The 25,840-nt window shown below is 42.4% G+C and overlaps 1 protein-coding gene across 2 annotated transcripts in view; it reads right to left on the bottom strand.

The window, feature by feature from the left end:
• LOC129836414 (muscarinic acetylcholine receptor M3-like) overlaps positions 1–25,840 on the bottom strand; it is a 126,863-nt gene that overhangs the window by 14,847 nt on the left and 86,176 nt on the right. Inside the window, exon 1 of one of the 2 annotated variants that reach the window (XM_055902534.1) lies at positions 7,380–7,540. The exons of the other annotated variant lie outside the window; for it this stretch is intronic. Coding sequence (XP_055758509.1) covers positions 7,380–7,411 — 32 coding nt within the window. The 5' untranslated portion in view covers positions 7,412–7,540. Of the gene's footprint in view, positions 1–7,379; positions 7,541–25,840 lie in introns of those variants that run through there. 2 annotated transcript variants of the gene reach the window in all.

Here is a 25,840-nt window from a genome sequence, read left to right as displayed (position 1 = left end):
TGGGTTGAGATCTGGTGACTGAGACACACACACACACACACACACACACACACACACACACACACACACACACACACACACACACACACACACACACACACACACACACACACACACACACACACACACACACACACACACACACACACACACACACACACACACACACACACACACCCTTTAAACTCCCTATGCTCCTTTGAGACCCCTCTTTCAAAGTCACTGAGATCTCTTCTTCTAGCCATAGGAGCCAACATTTCATACATGACCCTAAACATGGGATGCTAATTGCTTAAATAGCTCAGGAACCACACCTGTGTGGAAGTACCTGCTTTCAATATACTTTGTATCCCTCATTTACTTAAATGTTCCCATTATTTTGGCAGTTACCTGTACCCTTGCAGGTCCTTGATACCAAGAAACAGTCCACTATAAAGTCTGGCTAACTTTGTTTGTGCTCTTTTATTATGATAGGCAGTAAGGAAAGTACTTTTTATTGTGGCATCTTTAGTAGAGACTCAAAGTACTACAACAATGTCTCCTTCTGGAATGCTTACATTGGAATCAGTACTTATAAACAGGAACATTTGAGTCGACTAGAGCTCAATGAGATGAAAAAACGAAAAGGATGTTGTCCCATTTCTAGCAGCTGCCAAAGGATCATGGGATTTTCACAGTTCCTGACAGCCTCCCTAAAGAGTCTGGTGGAATCCACAAAGCCTCCCGCGCCAGGCTCAGTCAGGGATCTATCAAACACAAGGCTAGGACCTTCACTCTGACAGTACAGCACACACAGTCTTCTAGACCAGACCTTAAAGGGATGATCATTTATCTACTACTACAGAGTCAGATGAACGAGTGGATACCATTTTTATGTCCCTGTGTCCAAAATGAAGGAAGTTAGAGGTAGTTTTGCGAGCCATAGGTCTATGGGTATCTGATAGGTCTATGGGTCTGTAGCATGTTAGCAGATACCCATATACTTCCAGTCATTGCGCTAAAGATAGTTAGCAATTGCGCTAGTGCTAGTTAGCAACTTCCTTCAAACTGCACACAGAGACAAAAATTGTAAGCACGAGTTAATCTGACTCGGGGAAGATAAAGGTCCTCATTGTCAAAATCCCGAAGTATCCCTTTAAGCTTGCTATCTACGTATGGAGGGGAGGAAAAAACAACTATTAATTATATCAATCAATATTATGTCCCTATAAGAAAATCCTTTGAAGAACCCTTGATGGTTCCAGGTAGAGCCTTTTGGTTCCAAGTTGAACCATTTTGGGTTCCATGTAGAACCCTTTCCACAGAGGGTTCTACATGGAACCCAAAAATGTTCTATCTGGAACCAAAAAGGGTTTTACCTGGAACCAAAAAGGGTTCTCCTACGGGGACAACCGAATAACCCTGTTGAGTGTAGAGTAAAGTATAGTATGGTCTAGCTAGATTATAGCCTACCTCTTGATGCGTGTTCTAACTCATTTCTGAAATGCTCTCTGTGCACTATCAATTACTAAAGATAATCATTTGTTAAGATATTATCTCAAAGTGTACAGTCATACCCCTCTCACAATAAAGCATGAGATTCTATACACGCTTTCATTCCAACGATACACTATCACGATCCATCCTTAAAAGGCAGTGTGGCCAGTCGCCTATTGAAGAGGGACTCGAAGGAGGGAAAAAACACACTCCCTCCAATGTAAACACCCCTTAGCACAGGGAAAGGTTTCTTTAAATGTGAGCTTGGAATTTGCTCGAGAAACTCACGAGTGATCACCTCCTTGTACAGAGAGTGTAACTCATCTCAACAACACCTTGTTGTGTGTATGTGCAAAGAGAGGTACGTATCCCTCTTTAGGGGCTAGGACAGCCACCCCTTTTCTCTGTGACGGGATGGACACCATGTCTACAAGTGCTTTACTGTATACTTTATCTCTCTCCCCCATCTCTCCCTCTACACGCACCATTGTTCACCCTCGCTCAAACACAGCAGAGGACACAGAGAGAGTCCTGGCAAAAATAATCCATCTATAATAGCTCGATTGACCAGAGGGAGCTGTCCATGGCAAATTGGCTGGAATACAATACAACTATTTCTAAAGGTTTTAAGTAAGGCTCATACAGAATGTTAAGAGATGGCTATTGGACTACACTAGTTGTTGTTTGGGGATCTATTTTAGGCTGACGCTAAAGGTAGACTCAGCGAGATGACGTTGCAGCAAACATCACGTAGATATTTAGATGAGTGCGACGCTACACTTTTCCCTCACACAGTCACACGGAGTATCTGCGCATGTGCACGGGTGCGCTTCACGCTGCCACAATGTGGTAGATAAGGGATCAAAACAGCAGAGAAGTTTAGCCTCGTCTTCAAGGTGGGTGGGAAGGCAGTTGGTTATGACATACATTTTTCCGGAGGAGGTGCACAGTAGCCTAAGTAATCAGTATCCTATCACCAATGTTTTATAAAAAAATATATCACCTTTGGGAGCAGCAAAACTCTTTACATATATTTTCTCCAGATTCTGTGAAAAGTTTGGACTCATTATGTGCGATTCCCATGAACATAAAGATGCCAGTGACCGTAGGAAGCCAGTTTAGAAACATCATGTTGTTATATAAGACTGATTATTGTTTATAGTTGACCACTTTCCTCTGTCGGCCGTGGAGCTAAATCCGCTACTGATATTTGCCTGTTTGTTTGTTTACGTTTACAATTATTCACAAAATAGGACAAATATAGCAACCCCCGAATATTAATAAATATGATTATTATTATTAATACTATTATATGTGGCAAAGTCCCCATACAGGCCATATCAGCAGCTAAAAGGTAGGCTAATCTTATTTGGTAGACAATGTCCATGGCTTGGACATGCAATGCAATTTGAAATTCAATGTGTAGGATAATATTTCCATGTTGAAGCCAATTTTTATTTTTTGACATAAAAAAAATGGATAAAGGTTTTTTATAACTTGGCCTATTATAGGGTTACTGTATAGTATTTAATAAACTATCTTCAACGGAATGGACAAACCAGATTTTGTGGGTTTTGACACTTATGTAGGTGTCATACCGAGGCAATAAAATATCACAATATGTCACAACGTGTCTAAATAAGTGCCATAACAGTGTTATGACAATGTTATGACAGGTTATGATGAGTTATGTCAGCTGTTATGACAGGGTTATGCTTAAAATAAAGTGTTAACCTAAACTTTAAAGTTGTAAAATGTAACTAAGATACATTTTGTCATCTACACACACACGGCTGCAGTTGGCCAGGGTGTGTCATGTTGTATCATCTCCATCACTGCTTCCTCCTGAACAGCCAAATATAGCCCTATATGATTACCTTCTGTAAAGGTGCCTGCTGGTCACATCTGTCTACCCATGAATCAATCTCTTATTTTCAGTTGACCTTTTCATAATGAGCATGGCCCCAATTTTGTCACCATGCCACACAAAAAGTATGCTTCTAGTAGTGATGTGGGGGAAAAAATCTATATCGTATTGTATCGTTTTGACAATATCGCAATATTATTTTTGCGCTAGTTGGCTGTACCTGCACCAAAACTCCAGTATTTTTCCTTCATAGCTTGTTCTCCAACTTCTTTTTAAATAGGGAGCAAATTTGTTTCGACACTTTTATTTCCATGACTGATCAAAACTAATTTTCTCATGGCTCTCTCTTGTCCCTCTGCAGCAGAAATATAGTGAGCAATATGTTTGGAACATCGAATCACAATAAAATCACAGTATCGAATCGAAATACATATAGAATTGTGATAATCGCAATACATATCGCATCGGCCCCTAAGTATCGTGATAGTATCGTATCGTGAGGTCCCTGGCAATTCCCAGCTTATAATAATTTATACCCTCCCTCCCCCTGCACACACACAAGCACGCATGCAGCGTACCAGACGGTCTGTTGCATTCCAATCCTATTCACACATGCCAAGTATCCAAAGGAACCACTTGGGACCACTTGGGAAGAGTACTGAGGTACAATTCTGTCCAGACTATGTATTGGACACTCAGTAAGGCCTCATAGTAGAAAAAAACAGGTGAAAGTCATCTCTGTATTGGCAGAGACTTGGCTTGCAGGATCCCTGCAGTTTACTGTGAATCACAGAGCGAGACAGCTTAGTGTCCTTGAATTACTTGTTTCTCTCTTACTTTGAGTACATAGTCAACACTGCTGCTTTCACTTTTGTTTGTTTGTTTGTTTACCTCTTACAATATTAATATGTGCTCTTTAGATGTTTTGAAACGGGTGTGATCTTATTTATAGTAGCTGTTCTTTCATATAATGTTCAAAACAAATAAAGTATGAATGCATGCAGTGATACCATGAACTCACACAGAAGTCACAGATTGAAGGAAACAGCATAAGAGGCTATACATTACAAAATCACTAAAAACAAAGGATTAAGAGCCAAATAGAAAGGTTTGTGGGTGAGAGAGAACATTATTTATAGATTACCACCCAGGGTAAAGACTTATTTCAAAATTCAATTTCATGCCTTTCTCCAAACCTACAGTTGAAACCCGAACAAAAGCGTTAACATTTATACACATCCAAGTGCCTAGCAGTCCTGCAGCACAGCAAGTTGTTTTATCACTTACAACTGTATGTTTCATTGGGTGCTCACAAGCTAATGGGCCTTGAATGCCATTGGGGACAGGCGAGTGATAGATTAACCATGCTTACCGATTGCTACCCTGCCAGAACTGCCAGACACAGTGTTGCGTGTTCTGTCTGTCACTGTTCCCGACAGCGATAGGGGAATAGCCAGTAGAGAGTCTCTTGTTAGTTAGCATTAGGAACAAGGCCTGAGCTCATTTTCCATTTAGCAACTCTCATTACTAGCGTACAGAACAATAAGGGTTGGTTGGTGCCTTGGCGTGCTGGGAGTAGAAGTGGGGAATAGAGACCGTACGGCCCTGCTATGAAGACATTACGAGGATGGCGCCATGATGAGAGGGAAAGGTCTTCATCTCTACTGGGTCAGTGGTACTGCTAATATACAATATGAGCAGTAGCCTAATACATAGCCACATAGTGTGAGGAGAACCACACAGCAGACCAAAACCCAGAGACATGTTCTGTAAGAGTAAAATCTATGTATTTTCATCTCAGTGCTTATAGTAACGTAGTGTCTGGTCAGAGGTAATGTACGTAAAATGAGGCGGCTCTCACACCGTCTATAAAAACATACAGTTTAGCCAGGAAGACCGCAGGTTGAGCTTGTAGTCATAACTTTTTAACACCCTTTATTTATTTAACACTGTCATATACGTTACACTCACCTCTGTGACAATTTTCTAATGGTTAAATACCATTTCAGAATTGCTGTAGGCTACAACACCACAACCACATAGTCAGTGGCCGCCAGACCCCTCATACTGTACCCAATGTGTTTTTTCCCCTTCACGGTAGTCGATCCAAAAGCGTAAAAGTTGGTCTCCAACCCCAGTAAAATAAATGACTTGTATGCCCCCAGCAGTCTGGCACAGGTTGAAGGTTCTCTGGAAGTCTGCCCTAAACCGCTTCCCTCTTTATCAACAGTACCGTTTTCTCCTTAAGAGCCCCTCTTGAGTCAATGTTTTCAGACGTCACAACCGATCAAGGTGGCCCTTAAACTTATTTAAACAGCCTTCAGAGTGAGTGTATTACTCAATGACGAGATCAGTAGGTAGACATGGTAGACTGTAAATGCTCAGGCTGTTTGGCAATCCCTGCAGCACCAAGGAGTCGAGAGCAGTAGCCATTTTGTACCGCCTCCCAAAATAAAAATAAAAGTCTGATTATGACTTATCTTTTACTTCTCCATGTTTTATCTCTGTCTCATGCATTATGTACTGATGAGTGTCTGGAGAGTGTGGGAGAAACGCTAAATCCCCTGGCGGGAAGACCAAAGCCATTATACGGTTATTCTCTGCTTCCCCACCCATGTCCCAGAGTGACCTCCGCCTGGAATGAAAGTTCCTTGCACCAATTCGTCATCCATGACCACACTGATATGATCTCCTAGTGAACACGCAAACTGTGAAATATGAGTGTTTAAGATGAGCTCTACTGCACAGTATTTGTATTGGGTTCATTTATTCCAAATGCTTGTTTTGTGAAGTGTTTGTACAGATATTGGATACGCCCAAGAACCAACACTAGGATGTACTGAGAGCAACAACAGTCCTTTGTATATCTTCTAATCTAGCTCCAATGTCAACAGGGGCGTGGAAAGCTCCAAGATTTTAGTGAATCAAGTGTGACAAATAATTTCTCACAAAACAGGAGGACATGAAGCATGATGATGGCATATCAAGTCTTGCATGGAGGTCGTAATTGGTATAAACACAGCAACTTAAAATAAGCAACAAACAATAACATTTTGGTAATGAGGCCGACAATTACTCAACAGAGTCCCTATAATTAGACTTTAGCTTTTTATGAAAATCGTCATACCAAATCAAAGACAGAAGTGTTTCAACACAACAATCGTCAAGATAAGAGTTCAATTGGTGTTGTGGCAAATAGATTCAACCTCCAGCCTCCAACCTTTGATCAGATGACCCAGGCAGCAGATTGCTTCCAGATATTTGGAATATCTTCAGAGAAAATGAGGTTACCTAGGAAAATAACACTACTATGCTGCTTGAATAACATCAATCAATAAACATAAGATTTAATTGTGATCATTTTGTAGACACATTTTTTTATTTTTAAATTGCACACTTCATATGTTTTGGATTTTCTTTATCTATCATAATTCCTCTAATTCATCACTACCCACACACACTGTTTCTTTAAGTCCTTTCTAGTCACTGATAATAAGTTATACTTCTCTCCTCAGGTCTATCCTAAAGGCACATGAAAACATCTGAGTCAAAACAAGTCAATTAGTTTCCCCTGCTTTGGACCAAACTGCTGGGGTGGGCAAACCCTTTTTGCAGAGAGAATCAATACCACCAAGAAATGCTAGTAACCAATCTGAATCAAGGAGCACAAAGCAAGGGCGAGCAGTCTCTCAGAGAAACCAAATACACAGGAAAACGTCCTTCCTTTCTTCCTGAACTCTTGAGTACGCAGCTCACTTCAATGTTCCTTCTAGGTATTTGTTTAATTGAGATTGCTTTAGTCTTTTTCATGAGATTGCTTTAGTAATCAGGTCCTACATTTTCTACAATTCAGCAATTATTGCAGTAAAAAAAAAATAACAATGATGCCTTTTTACCTGAGGGCATTTAAATTATTAGAAAATACTGGAATTTCTATGTAGCACATTATCATAACTAGGTTAAATGACATCAGTGCTTTCAAATAATGTCCCCATTCACCTTCATGAATACTGCCCTTGTACCTTCTGTTTCTTACCCAACTGACATCAAAGTGCTAAAGCTAAACATCCGGGCGGACAGAGGTAGAAGTCACATTTAATCCAGCATCACCAACGAGTCCGGGAAACACACTTGACAAATACAATCTGTATTACCATGGAACTGACATATATCAATGAGCAGCCAGCATATGTTTTCCTTGATGTGTGCACAGCGGCGACAGTGCTAGCGCGATTACATCATTCTAAACAGAGCTCAAGATATTTAGTTAATCAGTAACCCCTTTACAGTGGCCATTGAAACACTCAGCTGATCGAAGAAGAGACATGGCTATTCACTTGACCTTAGGTGTTTTATGTACTTAGAATTGATTTTAAACCCACATCCGGGATCTGTCAGAAACGTACATAAATGTCCCCTCCCCTGTTTGCATAGTTTATGTGATATATTTCAATGATTTGTTGGGACTGCCACTCTGAATGAGGTAAATGTTAATTAGCTGAGAGTTGTTTAGCTAGAAATATGACCAGGCCAATGGTGACAATGGTGTGGTAGCAAGTTCCACAATGCATATCACAATCATCAGCTCGCTGAGTTTAGAAAAGGAACATTTATGAAAAACCTCAAGGTCGTCAACTTGTCACAACAATCTCTCTTCAATTTTGAGCATTATAGTAATAAAAGCAGGTGAGATGCTTGTTTTTGTCCTCTCTTCTCTGGAGTTAAAATTAGACAAGAGATGTCTGACTTTTCAGACTTAAGAGCTTGCAGAGCTTTCTGAGTTTTGAAGTTCTGAGTTTTAAAGTTCCTTCACGTTATGTCAAATCAACCTTTACATTTCAGAGAGAATCTGATGCACGTCCATTGCACCTGTCCCAGAACTAACTGGGAGGAACCTGTGTTTCCTCTCAAGTCCGTTGTGGATGAGGAACGGGTTCATCCGAAAGGTCCTGTCAATAAAAACCACCAATCTGTATCGATCTGTCAAGTAAACAATCCAGTGCTGAGACTAGTGAGTGAACACCGAGCAAACATCGGACATTACTTCTCTGAGTTTTTTCTCCGTCTTTCTCTTTTCATTTCCGGTGAGGGACTATATGCAATACCCAATGAATCCCAGGAGAGATAAAACTATAAATACTTCAGTCATTGTGTTTTTTATGTAATGTCCACAATGTACTCTAATCGACACCATTTCCAAGGGTCCGCAAGGGCCACCATAATGGCTCATGGAAGGAAATGTTACATTCAAGTGGTTTCCATTTCAAACTTACCAGTCATATTCCACACGTTTCAGATTCCCATCTCCAATACCCAACTGCCCTATTCTATCAGGGCTGTCCAATAACCACTCTAAATGATGGAAATGACTATGTAAAACAAGCTGTTTTAGATTCATGGCATCATGAGCATTCTTGATCTTTGTCCCCTTGAGAAATATGATTCTCATTTGGACTGCTCGGAGACATCACTTCCTGCTGACACAGGATCTGCTAGGTGATCATGAAAAATGTCTAAGGTCATAACTAGGACTGCATAATTTGCACCTCCCGTTTTTGAAATACTGAAAGCACAACATAGATGTATCAAGCTTCACCCAATTCACTACAACAGCTGCTCAAAATCAACAGCATAGGGTAAATCAAGTCAAATTAAGAATGCATATGTTTTATCACCATATCTCCGAGCTAGGCAGATCATTACTGGTGTGTCTGCTGAGGCCAGCATTATGAAGGTGACCTTACCCTCCATGTTCTTTACACCTAATAGCTTTCAGACTCATTGCTCATCCCTCAGACGGAACCTGATATTTATAACGGCCAGACAGTCAGGAAGAGTGACAGCGTGACACCAAGGTTGTCCTCTGTACTATAAAAAGCCCAGACAAACAGCAGTTGGGGAATGTAAAGTAAACACCCTCCCCAAATGATAAACCCTGCTACGTCCAGATACATTGTATATACAAAGCTGTGAGAGAACACTACCATCCCTCTTTATCGGTCTTGGCCTGACGGGTTGTTTAAGGAGCGAGGTAAGGAGGACAGTCATAATATTGGAGTACTGAGGAGCCAATGGACAACAAATAAAGAATGTAGTAGAGTGAGGGGACAGATTGAACTGGGCATAACCTACAGCTGTGGTACAGAGAGGGGACAGATTGAACTGGGCATAACCTACAGCTGTGGTACAGTGAGGGGACAGATTGAACTGGGCATAACCTACAGCTGTGGTACAGAGAGGGGACAGATTGAACTGGGCATAACCTACAGCTGTGGTACAGTGAGGGGACAGATTGAACTGGGCATAACCTACAGCTGTGGTACAGAGAGGGGACAGATTGAACTGGGCATAACCTACAGCTGTGGTACAGTGAGGGGACAGATTGAACTGGGCATAACCTACAGCTGTGGTACAGTGAGGGGACAGATTGAACTGGGCATAAACTACAGCTGTGGTACAGAGAGGGGACAGATTGAACTGGGCATAACCTACAGCTGTGGTACAGAGAGGGGACAGATTGAACTGGGCATAACCTACAGCTGTGGTACAGTGAGGGGACAGATTGAACTGGGCCTAACCTACAGCTGTGGTACAGTGAGGGGACAGATTGAACTGGGCATAACCTACAGCTGGATCAGAGGCCTGATTAAAGCAATCACTGGTCAGTCACATCTAATCAATGCTACTTTACACAGCCAGCCCTTCTTTCCTCCAACAGACAGTATGCGACCCGAATCAATCTCCACAGTAATATCAGAGAGGTTTGAAACCTATATTCAGTCTCTTTGTTTAATATCAAAGGAAAGGGGAAACTTATAAAGAGAGAAACAGAGAGAGATTCTAAGGGAGCAAGGGACAGAATGAGACAGTGAGAGAGGGTGAGACAGAGAGAGATAGCGAGAAGACCACTTAGGAAGTTAAGATAGTTTGCTGCTGTCTTTTTCAATGGCAGTGTTCTTGTCTATTCATAGCATCAAATGAATAATTCAGCCTTAACTTCCTTTATAAATGTACCCTAAGCAGCGACAACTAGTATAGGATGGGGAAGAAACTCATGAGGAAAAATAGGGCAAAAATGTCTTTAGAAAGGTTGCTCACGCCCTTGACTTGGCTTCCCTGCTACTGTACACTGTAATCATTGGGGGTTACAGTGAGTAATTTGAAAGGAATTAAAACCTTTCAAATTATAATTCCATCCTAAAACAAGATTGCATAGAGTACAGCACTATTCCATCCTGCTTTTTGATGGTCAGTAAACACAACTTTCATCTCGGCTCATCAACTCACTGAATTTTTACTGCAACACTCACTGTGCCAGACAACATACTGATCAGCTGAGTTTTTGCAATGGCAGCAAAAATAAATATGCACCATGGGAAAACAACCCAAAACAGAAAGTTAGCATTTAATGAATCCCACTGGGAAAATCAACCCTCACTCAGTCCAAAACATTACATTCCACTAGAGGAATGCAATATAGATGCAGCGAGTGCTGCGCTTGATACATTCTAATTGAAGTTAATCAGCATCATCCTCGTCCAGGTCAGTAAAGCACAGCAGATAAATCAGATACTCATTCATTCTTCTTCTATTCTTCTACAGCTTCCAATACCTATTGATGAGTCAGGCTCACCTATGGGCTATAAGTTACTATACTTTATAAAAACGTTTTATTCATTTAACTTCTAGGCAAGTCAGTGAAGAACAAATTCTTATTTACAATGACGGCATACCTCGGCCAAACCTGGACGATGCCGGAGCCAATTGTGTGCCGCCCTACGGGACTCCCAATCACGGCCCGATGTGATGCAGCCTGGATTTGAACCAGGGACTACAGTGACGCCTCTTGCACTGAGATGCAGTGCTTTAGACTGCTGTGCCACTCGGGAGCACAAAAGGGCTTAAATGGCCTCTGTGCATCATAAACTGTAATCATCAAGAGGTTCTGGCCGTGTTGGGGGTCACAGTTATCTCTCAGGTGTAAATCTTAAGGCCAAGGTAACAGTAATGTGAAATGCCCCTGCTATGCTTGGCACAGCACTGCACACACAGATTGGGCTTCCGTGAACACTACTTGATGGACGAGCCTTCAGGCTTTGGGGACTTGAGGGATCATTTTGTTACCACACACTATTTTGCGCCAATCACAGCATAAGCTTTATGAAAAATGTACACAGTCAACGCTTCATGCAGCCAGGACCTGGCTAACAGAGGAGATGATAACATGCAGAGATGCAGTTTGTCTGAAAATAAAAATACAATGTCAGGCTCTACTTATAGGTTCCCCACTACTTGCTTTGTATTGTTTTTAATAGGTGAATGTGGCTTAAACAGCCCAAGGGAGAATCTCTTGAGTCACTGACAACTGTACCTGTATCACTTAGACACACATACAACTGGAATCTAACGTTAGATTACTCATCAAACCAAATCTAATGTCACTCATCAAGCATTCAGCAGTGTCAATAATCACTTCAATAGGTCCAAGTGTTGTCATTGTGTTACTTGGGCTTGTTCAAAAACATATTGTTCCTTGTTTCTCACAAATGGTACTGTGAAGTGCCAGAGTGGCATTTTGTCCTGCTTTCAAAAAGACTCTTAACTCTGTAATAATAGATGCAATATGTCCTTTTATCCATTCAGAAAATCGTTTCAGAAAAAGAGAGAGCATGAAGCACCAGTTAAAAGAGATTTTCTCTTTCATTGATCTTACTTAACTGTCCTCCTGTGAACTGTCCTTCACTTGCAATAAAAGCTATTTACTGAGCTGACAAGTTTTCTTATAATTTACTCTTTCACCTTTATTGTCAGTCATGCAATTACAGCCGTGGGCATTCTAAAACACCCATTAGTCTGTCTATGTTCACTTGCAATCAATTTCAAATTATGACCCTGTCAGAGAAGCAATATTGTGACATGACGTTTATATGTTATGCTCCAATCATGTTAGTATCCAGAGAGAAAGAGAGAAGAGGAAACTCAACCACCAGGCAGTCCATTAAAATGACTTTTATAAAACAATCAATATCAACAAGTCAGTATGGTTGAACACTTGGTTGAAATAATGCTGAACAATCCACACCAGCTTCATATCTAAAGCTCCAGCGCAATCTGAAATTGAACCATAAACATCCTGAAGGAGTTGGATCTCAATTCTACTCAATTCTGGATCCAATGTATAGTTGCCCTCTCAATGCTCACTCGAAATGACCTCATTATATTGTGAAATGTACTTCTTCTATTTGCAATCCAATAAGTTCCCCTCCTGCATGTCTCTCGTTGGTGAGGTTCTGACTGCTTTTAGGTCTGTGAAAAATAGTGCTCATGCTGTTTGCTTAGATTTCACATGGACTTTGAACTTGGCTGGGGCCCACATATCTGGACATGGACTTTGAACTTGCCTGGGGCCCACATATCTGGACATGGACTTTGAACTTGGCTGGGGCCCACATATCTGGACATGGACTTTGAACTTGGCTGGGGCCCACATATCTGGACATGGACTTTGAACTTGGCTGAGCTAAACGACTATCGCCCCGTAGCACTCACTTCCGTCATCATGAAGTGCTTTGAGAGACTAGTCAAGGACCATATCACCTCCACCCTACCGGACACCCTAGACCCACTCCAATTTGCTTACCGACCCAATAGGTCCACAGACGACGCAATCGCAACCACACTGCACACTACCCTAACCCATCTGGACAAGAGGAATACCTATGTGAGAATGCTGTTCATCGACTACAGCTCAGCATTTAACACCATAGTACCCTCCAAACTCGTCATCAAGCTCGAGACCCTGGGTCTCAACCCCGCCCTGTGCAACTGGGTCCTGGACTTCCTGACGGGCCGCCCCCAGGTGGTGAGGGTAGGTAACAACATCTCCACCCCGCTGATCTTCAACACTGGGGCCCCACAAGGGTGCGTTCTGAGCCCTCTCCTGTACTCCCTGTTCACCCACGACTGCGTGGCCATGCACGCCTCCAACTCAATCATCAAGTTTGCGGACGACACTACAGTGGTAGGCTTGATTACCAACAACGACGAGACGGCCTACAGGGAGGAGGTGAGGGCCCTCGGAGTGTGGTGTCAGGAAAATAACCTCACACTCAACGTCAACAAAACAAAGGAGATGATTGTGGACTTCAGGAAACAGCAGAGGGAGCACCCCCCTATCCACATCGACGGGTCAGTAGTGGAGAAGGTGGAAAGTTTTAAGTTCCTCGGTGTACACATCACGGACAAACTGAATTGGTCCACCCACACAGACAGCGTTGTGAAGAAGGCGCAGCAGCGCCTCTTCAACCTCAGGAGGCTGAAGAAATTCGGCTTGTCATCAAAAGCACTCACAAACTTCTACAGATGCACAATCGAGAGCATCCTGTCGGGCTGTATCACCGCCTGGTACGGCAACTGCTCCGCCCACAACCGTAAGGCTCTCCAGAGGGTAGTGAGGTCTGCAGAACGCATCTCCGGGGGCAAACTACCTGCCCTCCAGGACACCTACACCACCCGATGTCACAGGAAGGCCATAAAGATCATCAAGGACAACAACCACCCAAGCCTGTTCACCCCGCTATCATCCAGAAGGCGAGGTCAGTACAGGTGCATCAAAGCAGGGACCGAGAGACTGAAAAACAGCTTCTATCTCAAGGCCATCAGACTGTTAAACAGCCACCACTAACATTTAGCGGCCGCTGCCAACATACTGACTCAACTCCAGCCACTTTAAAAATGGGAATTGATGGAAATTATGTAAAAATGTACGACTAGCCACTTTAAACAATGCCACCTAATATAATGTTTACATACCCTACATTACCCATCTCATATGTATATGTATATACTGTACTCTATATCATCTACTGCATCTTGCCATCTTTATGTAATACATGTACCACTAGCCACTTTAAACTATGCCACTTTATGTTTACATACCCTACAGTACTCATCTCATATGTATATACCGTACTCTATACCATCTACTGCATCTTGCCTATGCCGTTCTGTACCATCACTCATTCATATATCTTTATGTACATATTCTTTATCCCTTTACACTTGCGTGTATAAGGTAGTAGTTGTGGAATTGTTAGGTTAGATTACTTGTTGTTATTACTGCATTGTCGGAACTAGAAGCACAAGCATTTCGCTACACTCGCATTAACATCTGCTAACCATGTGTATGTGACTGATAAAATTTGATTTGATTTGATTTGGCTGGGGCCCACATATCTGGACATAGACTTTGAACTTGGCTGGGGCCCACATATCTGGACATGGACTTTGAACTTGGCTGGGGCCCACATATCTGGACATGGACTTTGAACTTGGCTGGGGCCCACATATCTGGACATTTCTGCATGACCTTCTGTTTTTTAATTATCATGATGAGTGGTCAAAAGATTCTCTAAACTGATCAGAAGCAAAATGATGCTTTCATAAGGGGAAGGGGGATACGTAGTCTACTGTACAACTGAATGCATTCAACTGAAATGTGTCTTCCGCATTTAACGCAACCCCTCTGAATCAGAGAGGTGCAGAAGGCTGCCTTAATCAACATCCACGGCACCCGGGGAACAGTGGGTTAACTGCCTTGCTCGGGGGCAGAATAACAGATTTTTACCTTGTCAGCTCAGTGATTGGATCCAGCAACCTTTCGGTTTCTGGCCCAACGCTCCGTCCCGCCAAGCTACCTGCATATGATACAACATTGATGCAATATCCTGAAGAGGGCACATTAGACCAAAAATAACAACTGGGAAAAAGATTAAATTAGCCAAATTGCATGTGGCAGAGTGTCTCCTCCTAACATTTAGGAGGCAGATCTCAATTACACAGGCCTCATTACAGTTAACCACTGGGCACAGATGTCAGATCAACGTCTACTTTTGATATACATTTGGTTGAATTGTCAACTAACCTTAATTCAACATGAAATCTACAAAACACGTCACCATGTCATTGGATTTAGGCAAAGAAGAAATGCCTATATGTTGATTACTTTTCCAAAATCCATTGAGTTTTCCACGTTGATTCATCATCACATAGATTTTTTGTTGTTGAAATGACGTGGAAACAATATAACAATGGAGCCAGAGAAGAAGGCTGACGTTTTACGTGTCCCCAACCAATTGTGTTTTTTTATTCGTTTATTTGGGATGTTTGAACTTATTTTTTTACTTATTTTGTACATAATGTACATACCATGTCTTATGACCGGAAATAACTTCTAGATATCAGGAATGCAATTACTCACCACGGACTGGCAGAATCCTTTTTTTTCCTTTAATGAGTTTGACGAGCCCGAAGCGAATGATATACTACTTTCTCGGGAACAGGCCCAGATCCCCGTGGTTTGCATGAAGAGGAGGTGGAGAAAAAGGGGCCAGAGGGTCGGGCTGCCTTCTGAGAATTCATAAGCGATCGAATAAACCCCCAATTCCCTCCACTCTGCTAGCAAACACGCAATCTTTGGAGAATGAAATTGATGAACGACGCGGAAGATTAAACTACCAATGGGACATTCAAAACTGTAATATCGTATGCTTCACGGAGTCGTGCCTGAACGACGACACTATCAACATACAGCTGGTTGGTTATATGCTGTACCGGCAGGTTACCTCAGCGGCGTCTGGTAAGACAAGGTGCGGCGGACTATGTATTTTTGTAAATAACAGCTGGTGCACTATATCTAAGGAAGTCTCAAGCTATTACTCGCCTGAGGTAGAGTATCTCATGATAAGCTGTAAACCACACTATCTACCTAAAGTTTTCATCTGTATTTTTCGTAGCTGTTTACATACCACCACAGACTGGAACTAACATTGCATTGAATGAGCTCTATTCCGCCATTAGCAAACAAGAAAACGCTCAACCAGAGGCGCCGCTCCTAGTAGCCAGGGACATTAATGCAGGGAAACTTAAATCCGTTTTTACCACATTTGTATCAGCATGTTAAATGTTCAACCAGAGGGAAAACAAATCTGGACCACCTTTACTCCACACACAGAGACGCATACAAAGCTCTCCCTCGCACTCCATTTGGCAAATCTGACCATAATTCTATCCTCCTGATTCCTGCTTACAAGCAAAAATTTAAGCAGGAAGCAGCAGTGACTCGGTCAATAAAAAAAGTGGTCAGATGAAGCAGATTGTCACGCTGTATAAAGGATTTGGAGACAGGCGCAGGAATACATCATCTGGGTTTTTAATACACCCAAAACAAACACGTCTACAAAACACTGGGATGTGCTCAAACAGAAAAGCGAGGGTAAACCTTGTTGAACGACACGGGACGAGACCGTAATAGACAATGCAAAAAACACGCAGCACAGGCTGAGACAACGCATAGGTACTCACACGACAAATGGACATGGGAACAATAATCGACAGCCCAATGGGGCGGCAAGTAGCCTAGCGGTTAGAGCATTGGACTAGCAACCAAAACGGTTGCATGATCAAATCCCTGAGCTGACAAGGTAAAAATCTGTCATTCTGCCCCTGAACAAGGCAGTTAACCCACTGTTCATAGGCCATCATTGAAAATAAGAATTTGTTCTTAACTGACTTGCCTAGTTAAATAAAGGTAAATATTTTTCTATAATAATGGGGAAACAAAGGGCACATTTATACAAACACAATCAGTGAGGAATTGGAACCAGGTGCGCGTAACGACACCGTTCAGTGCACCCTAGAGTGCCGGTGACGTTGACCTTCAGAACTGGTGAACAGAATGAGCAGCAGTACGTGACACAGATGCCGTGACACAATTGCTAAGCTACAGGACTGTTTTGCTAGCACAGACTGGAATATTCCAGGATTTCTCGGAGGAGTTCCCGGACTCCTCCGATGGCATTGAGGAGTACACCACATCAGTCATTGGCTTCATCACATGCAATAAAAGCAATTTACTGAGCTGACAAGTTTTCTTATAATTTACCCTTTCACCTTTCATTGTCATTCATGCTATTACAGCCTTGGACATTCTAAAACACCCATTAGTCTGTCTATGTTCACCTGCAATCAATTTCAAATTATGACCCTGTCAGATAAGCAATATTGTGACATGAAGTTTATATGTTATGCTCCAATCATGTAAGTATGGCACTGAGGAGTACACCACATCAGTCATTGGCTTCATCAATAAGTGCATCGATGATGTCGTACCCACAGTGACTGTACGTACATACCCCAACCAGAAGCCATGGATTACAGGCAACATCCGCACTGAGCTAAAGGCTAGTGCTGCCGCTTTCAGGGAGCGGGACTCTAACCCGCAAGCTTAGAAGAAATCCCGCTATGCCCTCCGACGAACCATCAAACAGGCAAAGCATCAATACAGTACAAAGATCAAATCGTACTACACCGGCTCTGATACTCGTCGGATGTTGGGGGATTGCAAACCATTACAGATTACAAAGGGAAGCACAGCCGAGAGCTGCCCAGTGACACGAGCATACCGGATGAGTTAAACTACTTCTATGCTCGCTTCGAGGCAAATAACACTGAAACATGCATGTGAGCAGCTGTTCCGGAAGACTGTGTGATCACGCTCTCTGCAACCGATGTGAGTAAGACCTTTAAACAGGTCAACATTCACAAGGCCACTAGGCCAGATGGATTACCAGGACGTATAATGCGAGAATGCACTGACCAACTGGCAAGTGTCTTCACTGACATTTTCAACCTCTCCCTGACCGAGTCTGTAATACCAACATGTTTTAAACAGACCACCATAGTGCCTGTGCCCAAGAACACTAAGGTAACCTGCCTAAATTACTACTGACCTGTAGCACTCACGTCTGTAGCCATGAAGTACTTTGAAAGGCTGGTCATGGCTCACATCACACCATTATCCCAGTAACACTAGACCCACTCCAATTTGCATACCACCCCAACAGATCCACAGATGATGCAATCTCTATTGCACTCCACACTGTCCGTTCCCACCTGGACAAAAGGAACACCTATGTGAGAATGCTATTCATTGACTACAGCTCAGCGTTCAACACAATACTGCCCTCAAAGCTCATCAATAAGCTAAGTACCCTGGGACTCAACATTTCCCTCTGCATCTGGATCCTGGACTTCCTGACGGGCCGCCCCCAGGTGGTAAGGGTAGGTAACAACACATCTGCCACGCTGATCCTCAACCAAGGGGACCCTCAGTGGTGTGTGCTCAGTCCCCTCCTGTACTCCCTGTTCACTCATGACTGCACGGCCAGGCACGACTCCAACGCCATTATTAAGTTTGCCGATGACACAACAGTGGTAGTCCTGATCACCTATAATGACGAGACAGCCTATAGGGAGGAGGTCAGAGACCTGGTCATGTGGTGTCAGGACAACAACCTCTCCCTCAACGTGATCAAGACAAAGGATATGATTGTGGACTACGGGAAAAGGAGGACTGAGCACACCCCCATTCTCATCGACAGGGCTGTAGTGGAGCAGGTTGAGAGCTTCCAGTTCCTTGGTGTCCACATCACTAACAAACTAACATGGTCCAAGCACACCAAGACAGTCATGAAGAGGGCACGGCAAAACCTGTTCCAACTCAGGAGACTAAAAAGATTTGGCATGGGTCCTCAAATCCTCAAAAGGTTCTATAGCTGCACCATCGAGAACATCCTGACTGGTTGCATCACTGCCTGGTATGGCAACTGCTCGGCCTCCGACCGCAAGGCACTATAGCGAGTAGTGCGAACGACCCAGTGCGTCACTGGGGCCAAGCTTCCTGCTATCCAGGACCTCTATACCAGGCGGTGTCAGATGAAGGCCCTAAAAATCGTCAAAGACTCCAGCCACCCTAGCCATTGACTGTTCTCTCTGCTACCGCACGTCAAGCGGTACCGGAGCGCTTGCCCCCAAGCAATAAGTCTCCTGAACATCTAATCAAATGGCTACCCAGACTATTTACTATACTAAACAATACTACTTTGCATTGTTTGTAGCTGTGCTTTGGGTCATTGTCCTGTTGTAGGAGGAAATTGGCTCCAATTAAGCACCGTCCACAGGGTATGGCATGGCGTTGCAAAATTGAGTTATAGCCTTCCTTCTTCAAGATCCCTTTTACCCTGTACAAATCTCTCATTTTACCACCACCAAAGCACACCCAGACCATCACATTGACTCCACCATTTTTGACAAATGGTGTCAAGCACTCCTCCAGCATCTTTTCATTTTTTCTGGGTCTCACGAATGTTCTTCTTTTGTGATACGAACACCTAAAACTAGATTTGTCTGCCCATAACACTTTTTTCCAATCTTCCTTTGTCCAGTGTCTGTTATTTTGCCCATCTTCATCTTTTATTTTTTATTGGCCAGTCTGAGATTTGGCTTTTTCTTTGCAACTCTGCCTAGAAGGCCAGCATCCCGGAGTCGCACCTTCACTGTTGACGTTGAAACTGGTGTTTTGCGGGTACTATTTAGTGAAGCTGCCAGTTGAGGACTTGTGAGGCGTCTGTTTCTCAAACTAGACTCTCTAATCTACTTGTCCTCTTGCTCAGTTGTGCACTGGGGCCTCCCACTCCTTGTTCTATTCTGGTTAGAGACAGTTTGAGCTGTTCTGAGAAAGGAGTAGTACACAGCGTTGAACGAGATCTTCAGTTTCTTGGAAATTTCTCGCCTGGAATAGCTTTCATTTCTCAAAACAAGAATAGACTGACGAGTTTCAGAAGTAAGTAATTTGTTTCTGGCCATTTTGAGCCTGTAATCGAACCCACAAATGCTGATACTCCAGATACTCAACTAGTCTAAAGAAGGCCAGTAGTATTGCTCCTTTAATCAGCACAACAGTTTTCAGCAGTGCTAACATAAATGCAAAACAGTTTTCTGATGATCAATTAGCCTTTTAGAATTATAAACTTGGATTAGCTAACACAACGTGCCATTGGAACAGTGATGGTTGCTGATAATGGGTCACTGTTAGCCTATGTAGATATTCCATTAAAAATCAGCCGTTTCCAGCTACAATAGTTATTTACAACATTAACACTGTCTACCCTGTATTTCTGATCAATTTTATGTTATTTTAATGGACAAAAAATGTGCTTTTCTTTAAAAAACAAGGACATTTCTAAGTGACCCCAAACTGTTGAACGGTAGTGTACATTTATGTGCCCAAAAGAGTGGAGGCTGTTATAGCAGGCTGTCATAGCAGCAAAGGGGGGCCCAACTCCATATTAATGCCCATTAAATGTGCTTTTCTTTAAAAAACAAGGACATTTCTAAGTGACCCCAAACTGTTGAACGGTAGTGTACATTTATGTGCCCAAAAGAGTGGAGGCTGTTATAGCAGGCTGTTATAGCAGCAAAGGGGGGCCCAACTCGATATTAATGCCCATTATTTTGTAATGAGATGTTCGACGAGCAAATGTCCACATACTTTTGATCATGTAGTGTAAATTCTAGAGTGATAATAAATCATTTCTACCTTGGAGCTTGTGTGATGGATAGCGAGACTGTTTCTGGAGAAATGCAATACTGTACTGCAGTTAAATGCTTAAGGCCTCTTTGCACTTAAGGAGCTAAAGTTGATCATCATGCATCACATAAATGATGACATGGATGGAACATTACTGTGACACAAAACCATAGAAGAAATGTCCTAGGATATCTTCAACAGCTTGGCATTGCACTTTTGTTGTGCTGCTACTTAGAATGGTCCTACACACAGCCAACCTACATTAGTGATGAGTCCGTGCTGTGAATCTCAATGGGTTAAACAGAAGTGTCTGTCATTGAAAAGATGTGGAAGCATACCAAACTCATGCCATACGACAGTTACACAGCCCAGAGCATCACTTTCACTCAGTCATGTGTTCTCTAAACCTCCCAGAGGACGAAAGTTACATTTTCTCCAAACAGACTTTTCAAAAGGAATTTGAAGGCACAGGGCAACATTGTACTGAAGTCTGATACTAATTTAGCAATAGGCATACAGTAGAAAAAAGGCTAGATAGAACGTGACTTGCCTTGTGTTATATAAGTCGATAGGTGAGGTTGGTCATAGGGAATGAGTCCTAACACAGATCAAGTAAAGCATGTGAGAAAGAGAGAGAGAGAGAGAGAGAGAGAGAGAGAGAGAGAGAGAGAGAGAGAGAGAGAGAGAGAGAGAGAGAGAGAGAGAGAGAGAGAGAGAGAGAGAGAGAGAGAGAGAGAGAGAGAGAGAGAGAGAGAGAGAGAGAGAGAGAGAGAGAGAGAGAGAGAGAGAGAGAGAGAGAGAGAGAGAGAGAGAGAGAGAGAGGGAGAGAGAGGGAGAGAGGGAGAGAGGGAGAGAGGGAGAGAGGGAGAGAGGGAGAGAGGGAGAGAAAGACAGAGCGAGAGAGAGAGAAAAAGAGAGAGAGAGCGAGAGAGAAAATGAGAGAGAGAGAGCGAGAGAGCGAAAGAAAGACAGAGCGAGAGAGAAAGAAAGACAGAGCGAGAGAGAAAGAAAGACAGAGCGAGAGAGAGAAAGAAAGACAGAGCGAGAGAGAAAATGAGAGAGAGAGAGAGCGAGAGAGAAAGAAAGACAGAGCGAGAGAGAAAATGAGAGAGAGAGAGAGAGAGCGAGAGCGAGAGAGAGAGCGAGAATGAGAGTGAGTAGAAAATAGAGTCAATAGTTTGAGGCAAGTCGTGTTAGAAAAAGTGAGAGATAAGAGGTAAAAGGGGAATAACACTACACAGTCAAAGTGTAGAAATGAAAAGTACAGAATAGAGAGCAGGTGAGTGGTGTAGGATAGAGAGGGGAGAAACCCGGGGAATGCAGCCTGGGTGCTGGTTAAATCCTGGTTAAATTGGCTGTGACTGCCTGGCATCCTGCTGTGCTTTACCATCATTTCTCTCAATTATCTCATTACAGGTAGTTCCAGCTGACTGAATGCACTGTCCTCCTCAGTCGAAAATGATGCTAACATATGACTCCAGTGAGCAATATAAATGATAAGCCCATTCGACTTAGAGGTGCTATTTCCTTTCTCCATTGTAAGTGACTTTACAGTAAGGAATGGCTGGTATGTTTTAAGGGCAGTGTACTGTATGAGGTGGTGTGTATAAAGATGTGGACTGTACTGCCTCTGCGACTTCTAGAGTTCATGGGAAGTTTGCAAAGGAAGTAACCGGTGTGTGTGTTTGTGTGAGAGAGATTGTGCATGTGTGTGCGTGTGCGTGTGGTAGGATGATGTGGGGGTCATTTGCTGGAGACACTGTCAGTGATTTATTTTGAATTTGAATTCAAGGCACACTTAACCAGAATGGCTACCACAGCATTCTGCAGAAATACGCCATCCCATCTGGTTTGCGCTTAGTGGGACTATCATTTGTTATTCAACAGGACAAAAACCCAACACACATTCAGGCTGTGCAAGGGCTATTTAACCAAAAGGAGAGCGATGGAGTGCTGCATCAAATGACCTAGCTTCCACAATCACCCGACCTCAACCCAATTGAGATGGTTTGGGATGACTTGGACCGCAGAGTGAAGGAAAAGCAGCCAACAAGTGCTCAGCATATGCGGGAACTCCTTCAAGACTGTTGGAAAAGCATTCCAGGTGAAGCTGGTAGAGAGAATGCCAAGAGCATGCAAAGCTGTCATCAAGGTAAAGGGTGGCTACTTTGAAGAAAAAAATATAAAAATATAAAATATATAAAATATATTTTGATTTGCTTAACACTTTTTTGGTTACTACATGGTTACTACATGTGTTATTTCATAGTTTTGATGTCTTCACTATAAAATAGTAAAAATAAAGAAAGACCTTTGAATGAGTAGGTGTGTCCAAACTTTTAACTGGTAGACATAGGTAGAGATAGGTAGACATATGAGACATAGTTAGACATAGGTAGAAATACGTAGACATAGGTAGGCATAAGTAGACATAAGCAGACATAGGTAAACATAGGTAGACATAAGTAGACATAAGCAGACATAGGTAAACATAGGTAGACATAAGTAGACATAAGCAGACATAGGTAAACATAGGTAGACATAAGTAGACATAAGCAGACATAGGTAAACATAGGTAGACATAAGTAGACATAAGTAGACATAAGCAGACATAGGTAAACATAGGTAGACATAAGTAGACATAAGCAGACATAGGTAAACATAGGTAGATAGACCTTCACTGTTCTTTGACATTCCTCAAAACAAGAGGACACAGTCCAGCACTCATCGGTGTAAATAATAGCCAAACATTGTGTAAAAGTTATCCATTTAGCTCATTGTTTTGGACTTTTATCCAAATAATGCAAGAAAGCAAAATACAAAAACAGCCAGCCAAACTAAGAGTGTGTTCTTAATACCATGATATTAATCATCAGATTATTATCAGAGGTTACAAATAAGATAAATAAAGACCTACTTAAAAGAAAATCTGTTGGGGCAGGTAATAGGATATAAATGCAGGGTGACATCAGCGGGACCGAAGCCTTTCAGTTGTAATAACTACAGCAATCTACCAGAAGATTCACACCAATAACAATGACAACAACACTATTGTTCTAGTCATGCTGGGGTTGCACAGGGCTTCCATATGATTAAGCAGTGTGACTGTCTTAGAATAACTAAGGAACAACCATTGCGAGCAGCAGTCACACCTCCTTGACACTGTGACACTATTAATCTCTCTGGACAGACGATCATTTGGACAAATCACAATTTCACAGGTGCTCGAATCTTTTGAATTTTGGATGAGAGGGGACATTTGGCGCATAGACTTTCCTGAAACGTGCAGAAAGTTTCAGTTTAGGAGGTGGCGGTCAGTGTGTTTAAGATGAGGGAGGATAATGTTTTTTTCATGAGCATGGCCTTATTTCTATTACAGTATATTGGATGAATCTCATTCATATTCCATTCACCTAGTTCAATGTAACATTTATAGGTTTAGGCTACTACATGATACAAACATTTACCATATAACCATCATGAGGTTGCTACAACCTAGCCTATGAATGAAAGTTTACAAAGTTGTTGTACACAGGCCAAGAGACATTTGAGTAATCAAGGTGACAGACATTGAAACATTCAATCTTTTCTAACAACATGAGTAAAGCCAGTATGCAGATGACTCAACACAATACATGTCAGCTACTACAGCGACTGAAATGACTGCAACACTTTTTATTTTACTAGGCAAGTCAGTTAAGAACCAATTGTTATTTACAATGACGGCCCACCGGGGAACAGTGGGTTAACTGCCTTGTTCAGGAGCAGAACAGACCTTATCAGCTCGTTGATTCGAGCCAGCAACCTTTCGGTTACTGGCCCAATGCTCTAACCACTAGGCTACCTGCCACTTAACAAAGAGATGCAGTTAGTTTCATAGTGGGTGGCAAGGAATAAGTTAGTCCTAAATATTTATAAAACTAAAAGCATAGCATTTGGGACAAATCACTCACTAAACCCTGAACCTCAACTAAATCTTGTAATAAATAATGTGGAAATTGAGCAAGTTGAGGTGACTAAACTGCTTGGAGTAACCCTGGATTATAAACTGTCATGGTCAAAACATATTGACACAAGAGTAGCTAGATGGGGAGAAGTATCTCCATAATATAGTGCTGAGCTAACAAAGCATCCCTCTCTGTTTGAGCCGGGTGTTTGAGTAGGCTAAACTAGCTAGACTCTCTCTCTCTCTCTCTCTCTCTCTCTCTCTCTCTCTCTCTCTCTCTCTCTCTCTCTCTCTCTCTCTCTCTCTCTCTCCCTTAATTTTTGAAGATAACAATTTGTTCAAAACTGTTAAACTATTGTCTTTGAGTCAACTACTCGCCACAAAAAGCTTATTTCTCTCAAATTGTGTGCACAAATTTCATTACAGCCCTGTCAGTGAGCATGTATCCTTTGCCAAGACAATCCATCTACCTGACAGGTGTGGCATATCAAGAAGCTGATTAAACAGCATGATCATTACACCTTTTGCTGGGGAGAATTAAAGGCCACTGTAAAATGTGCAGTTTTGTCACACAACACAATGCCACAGATGTCTCAAGTTTTGAGGGAGCGTGCAATTGGAATGCTGAATGCAGGAATGTCCTCCAGAGCTGTTGCCAGAGAATATAATGTTAATTTCTCTACCATAAGCCACCTCCAACATAGTTTAAGAGAATTTGGCCGTACGTCCAACCGGCCTCACAACCGCAGACCACATGTAACCATGCCAGCCTAGGACCTCCACATCTTGCTTCTTCACCTGCAGGATCGTCTGAGACCTGCCACCCGGACAACTGATGGAACTCAGAAGTATTTCTGTCAGTAATAAAGCCCTTTTGTGGGTAAAAACACATTCTGATTGGTAGATCCTGGCTCCCAGTGGGTGGTCCTATGCCCTCCCAGGCCCCTGCCCAGTCATGTGAAATCCATAGATTAGGGCCTATTGAATTTATTTAAATTGACTGATTTTAACTTTGACAGTATAGATTTATTCTCTGATCCTTTGATTGGGTGGACATGTAAGTTCATGCTGCAAGAGTTTTGATAGGTAGGAGGATGTCCTCTTGAAGTTGTCATAATTACTG

Source organism: Salvelinus fontinalis, chromosome 37 (genome assembly GCF_029448725.1).
Source record: "Salvelinus fontinalis isolate EN_2023a chromosome 37, ASM2944872v1, whole genome shotgun sequence".
NCBI lineage: Eukaryota > Metazoa > Chordata > Actinopteri > Salmoniformes > Salmonidae > Salvelinus > Salvelinus fontinalis.
The sequence above is the reverse complement of the archived record's forward strand: the minus strand, read 5'-3'. Positions and strand labels throughout refer to the sequence as shown.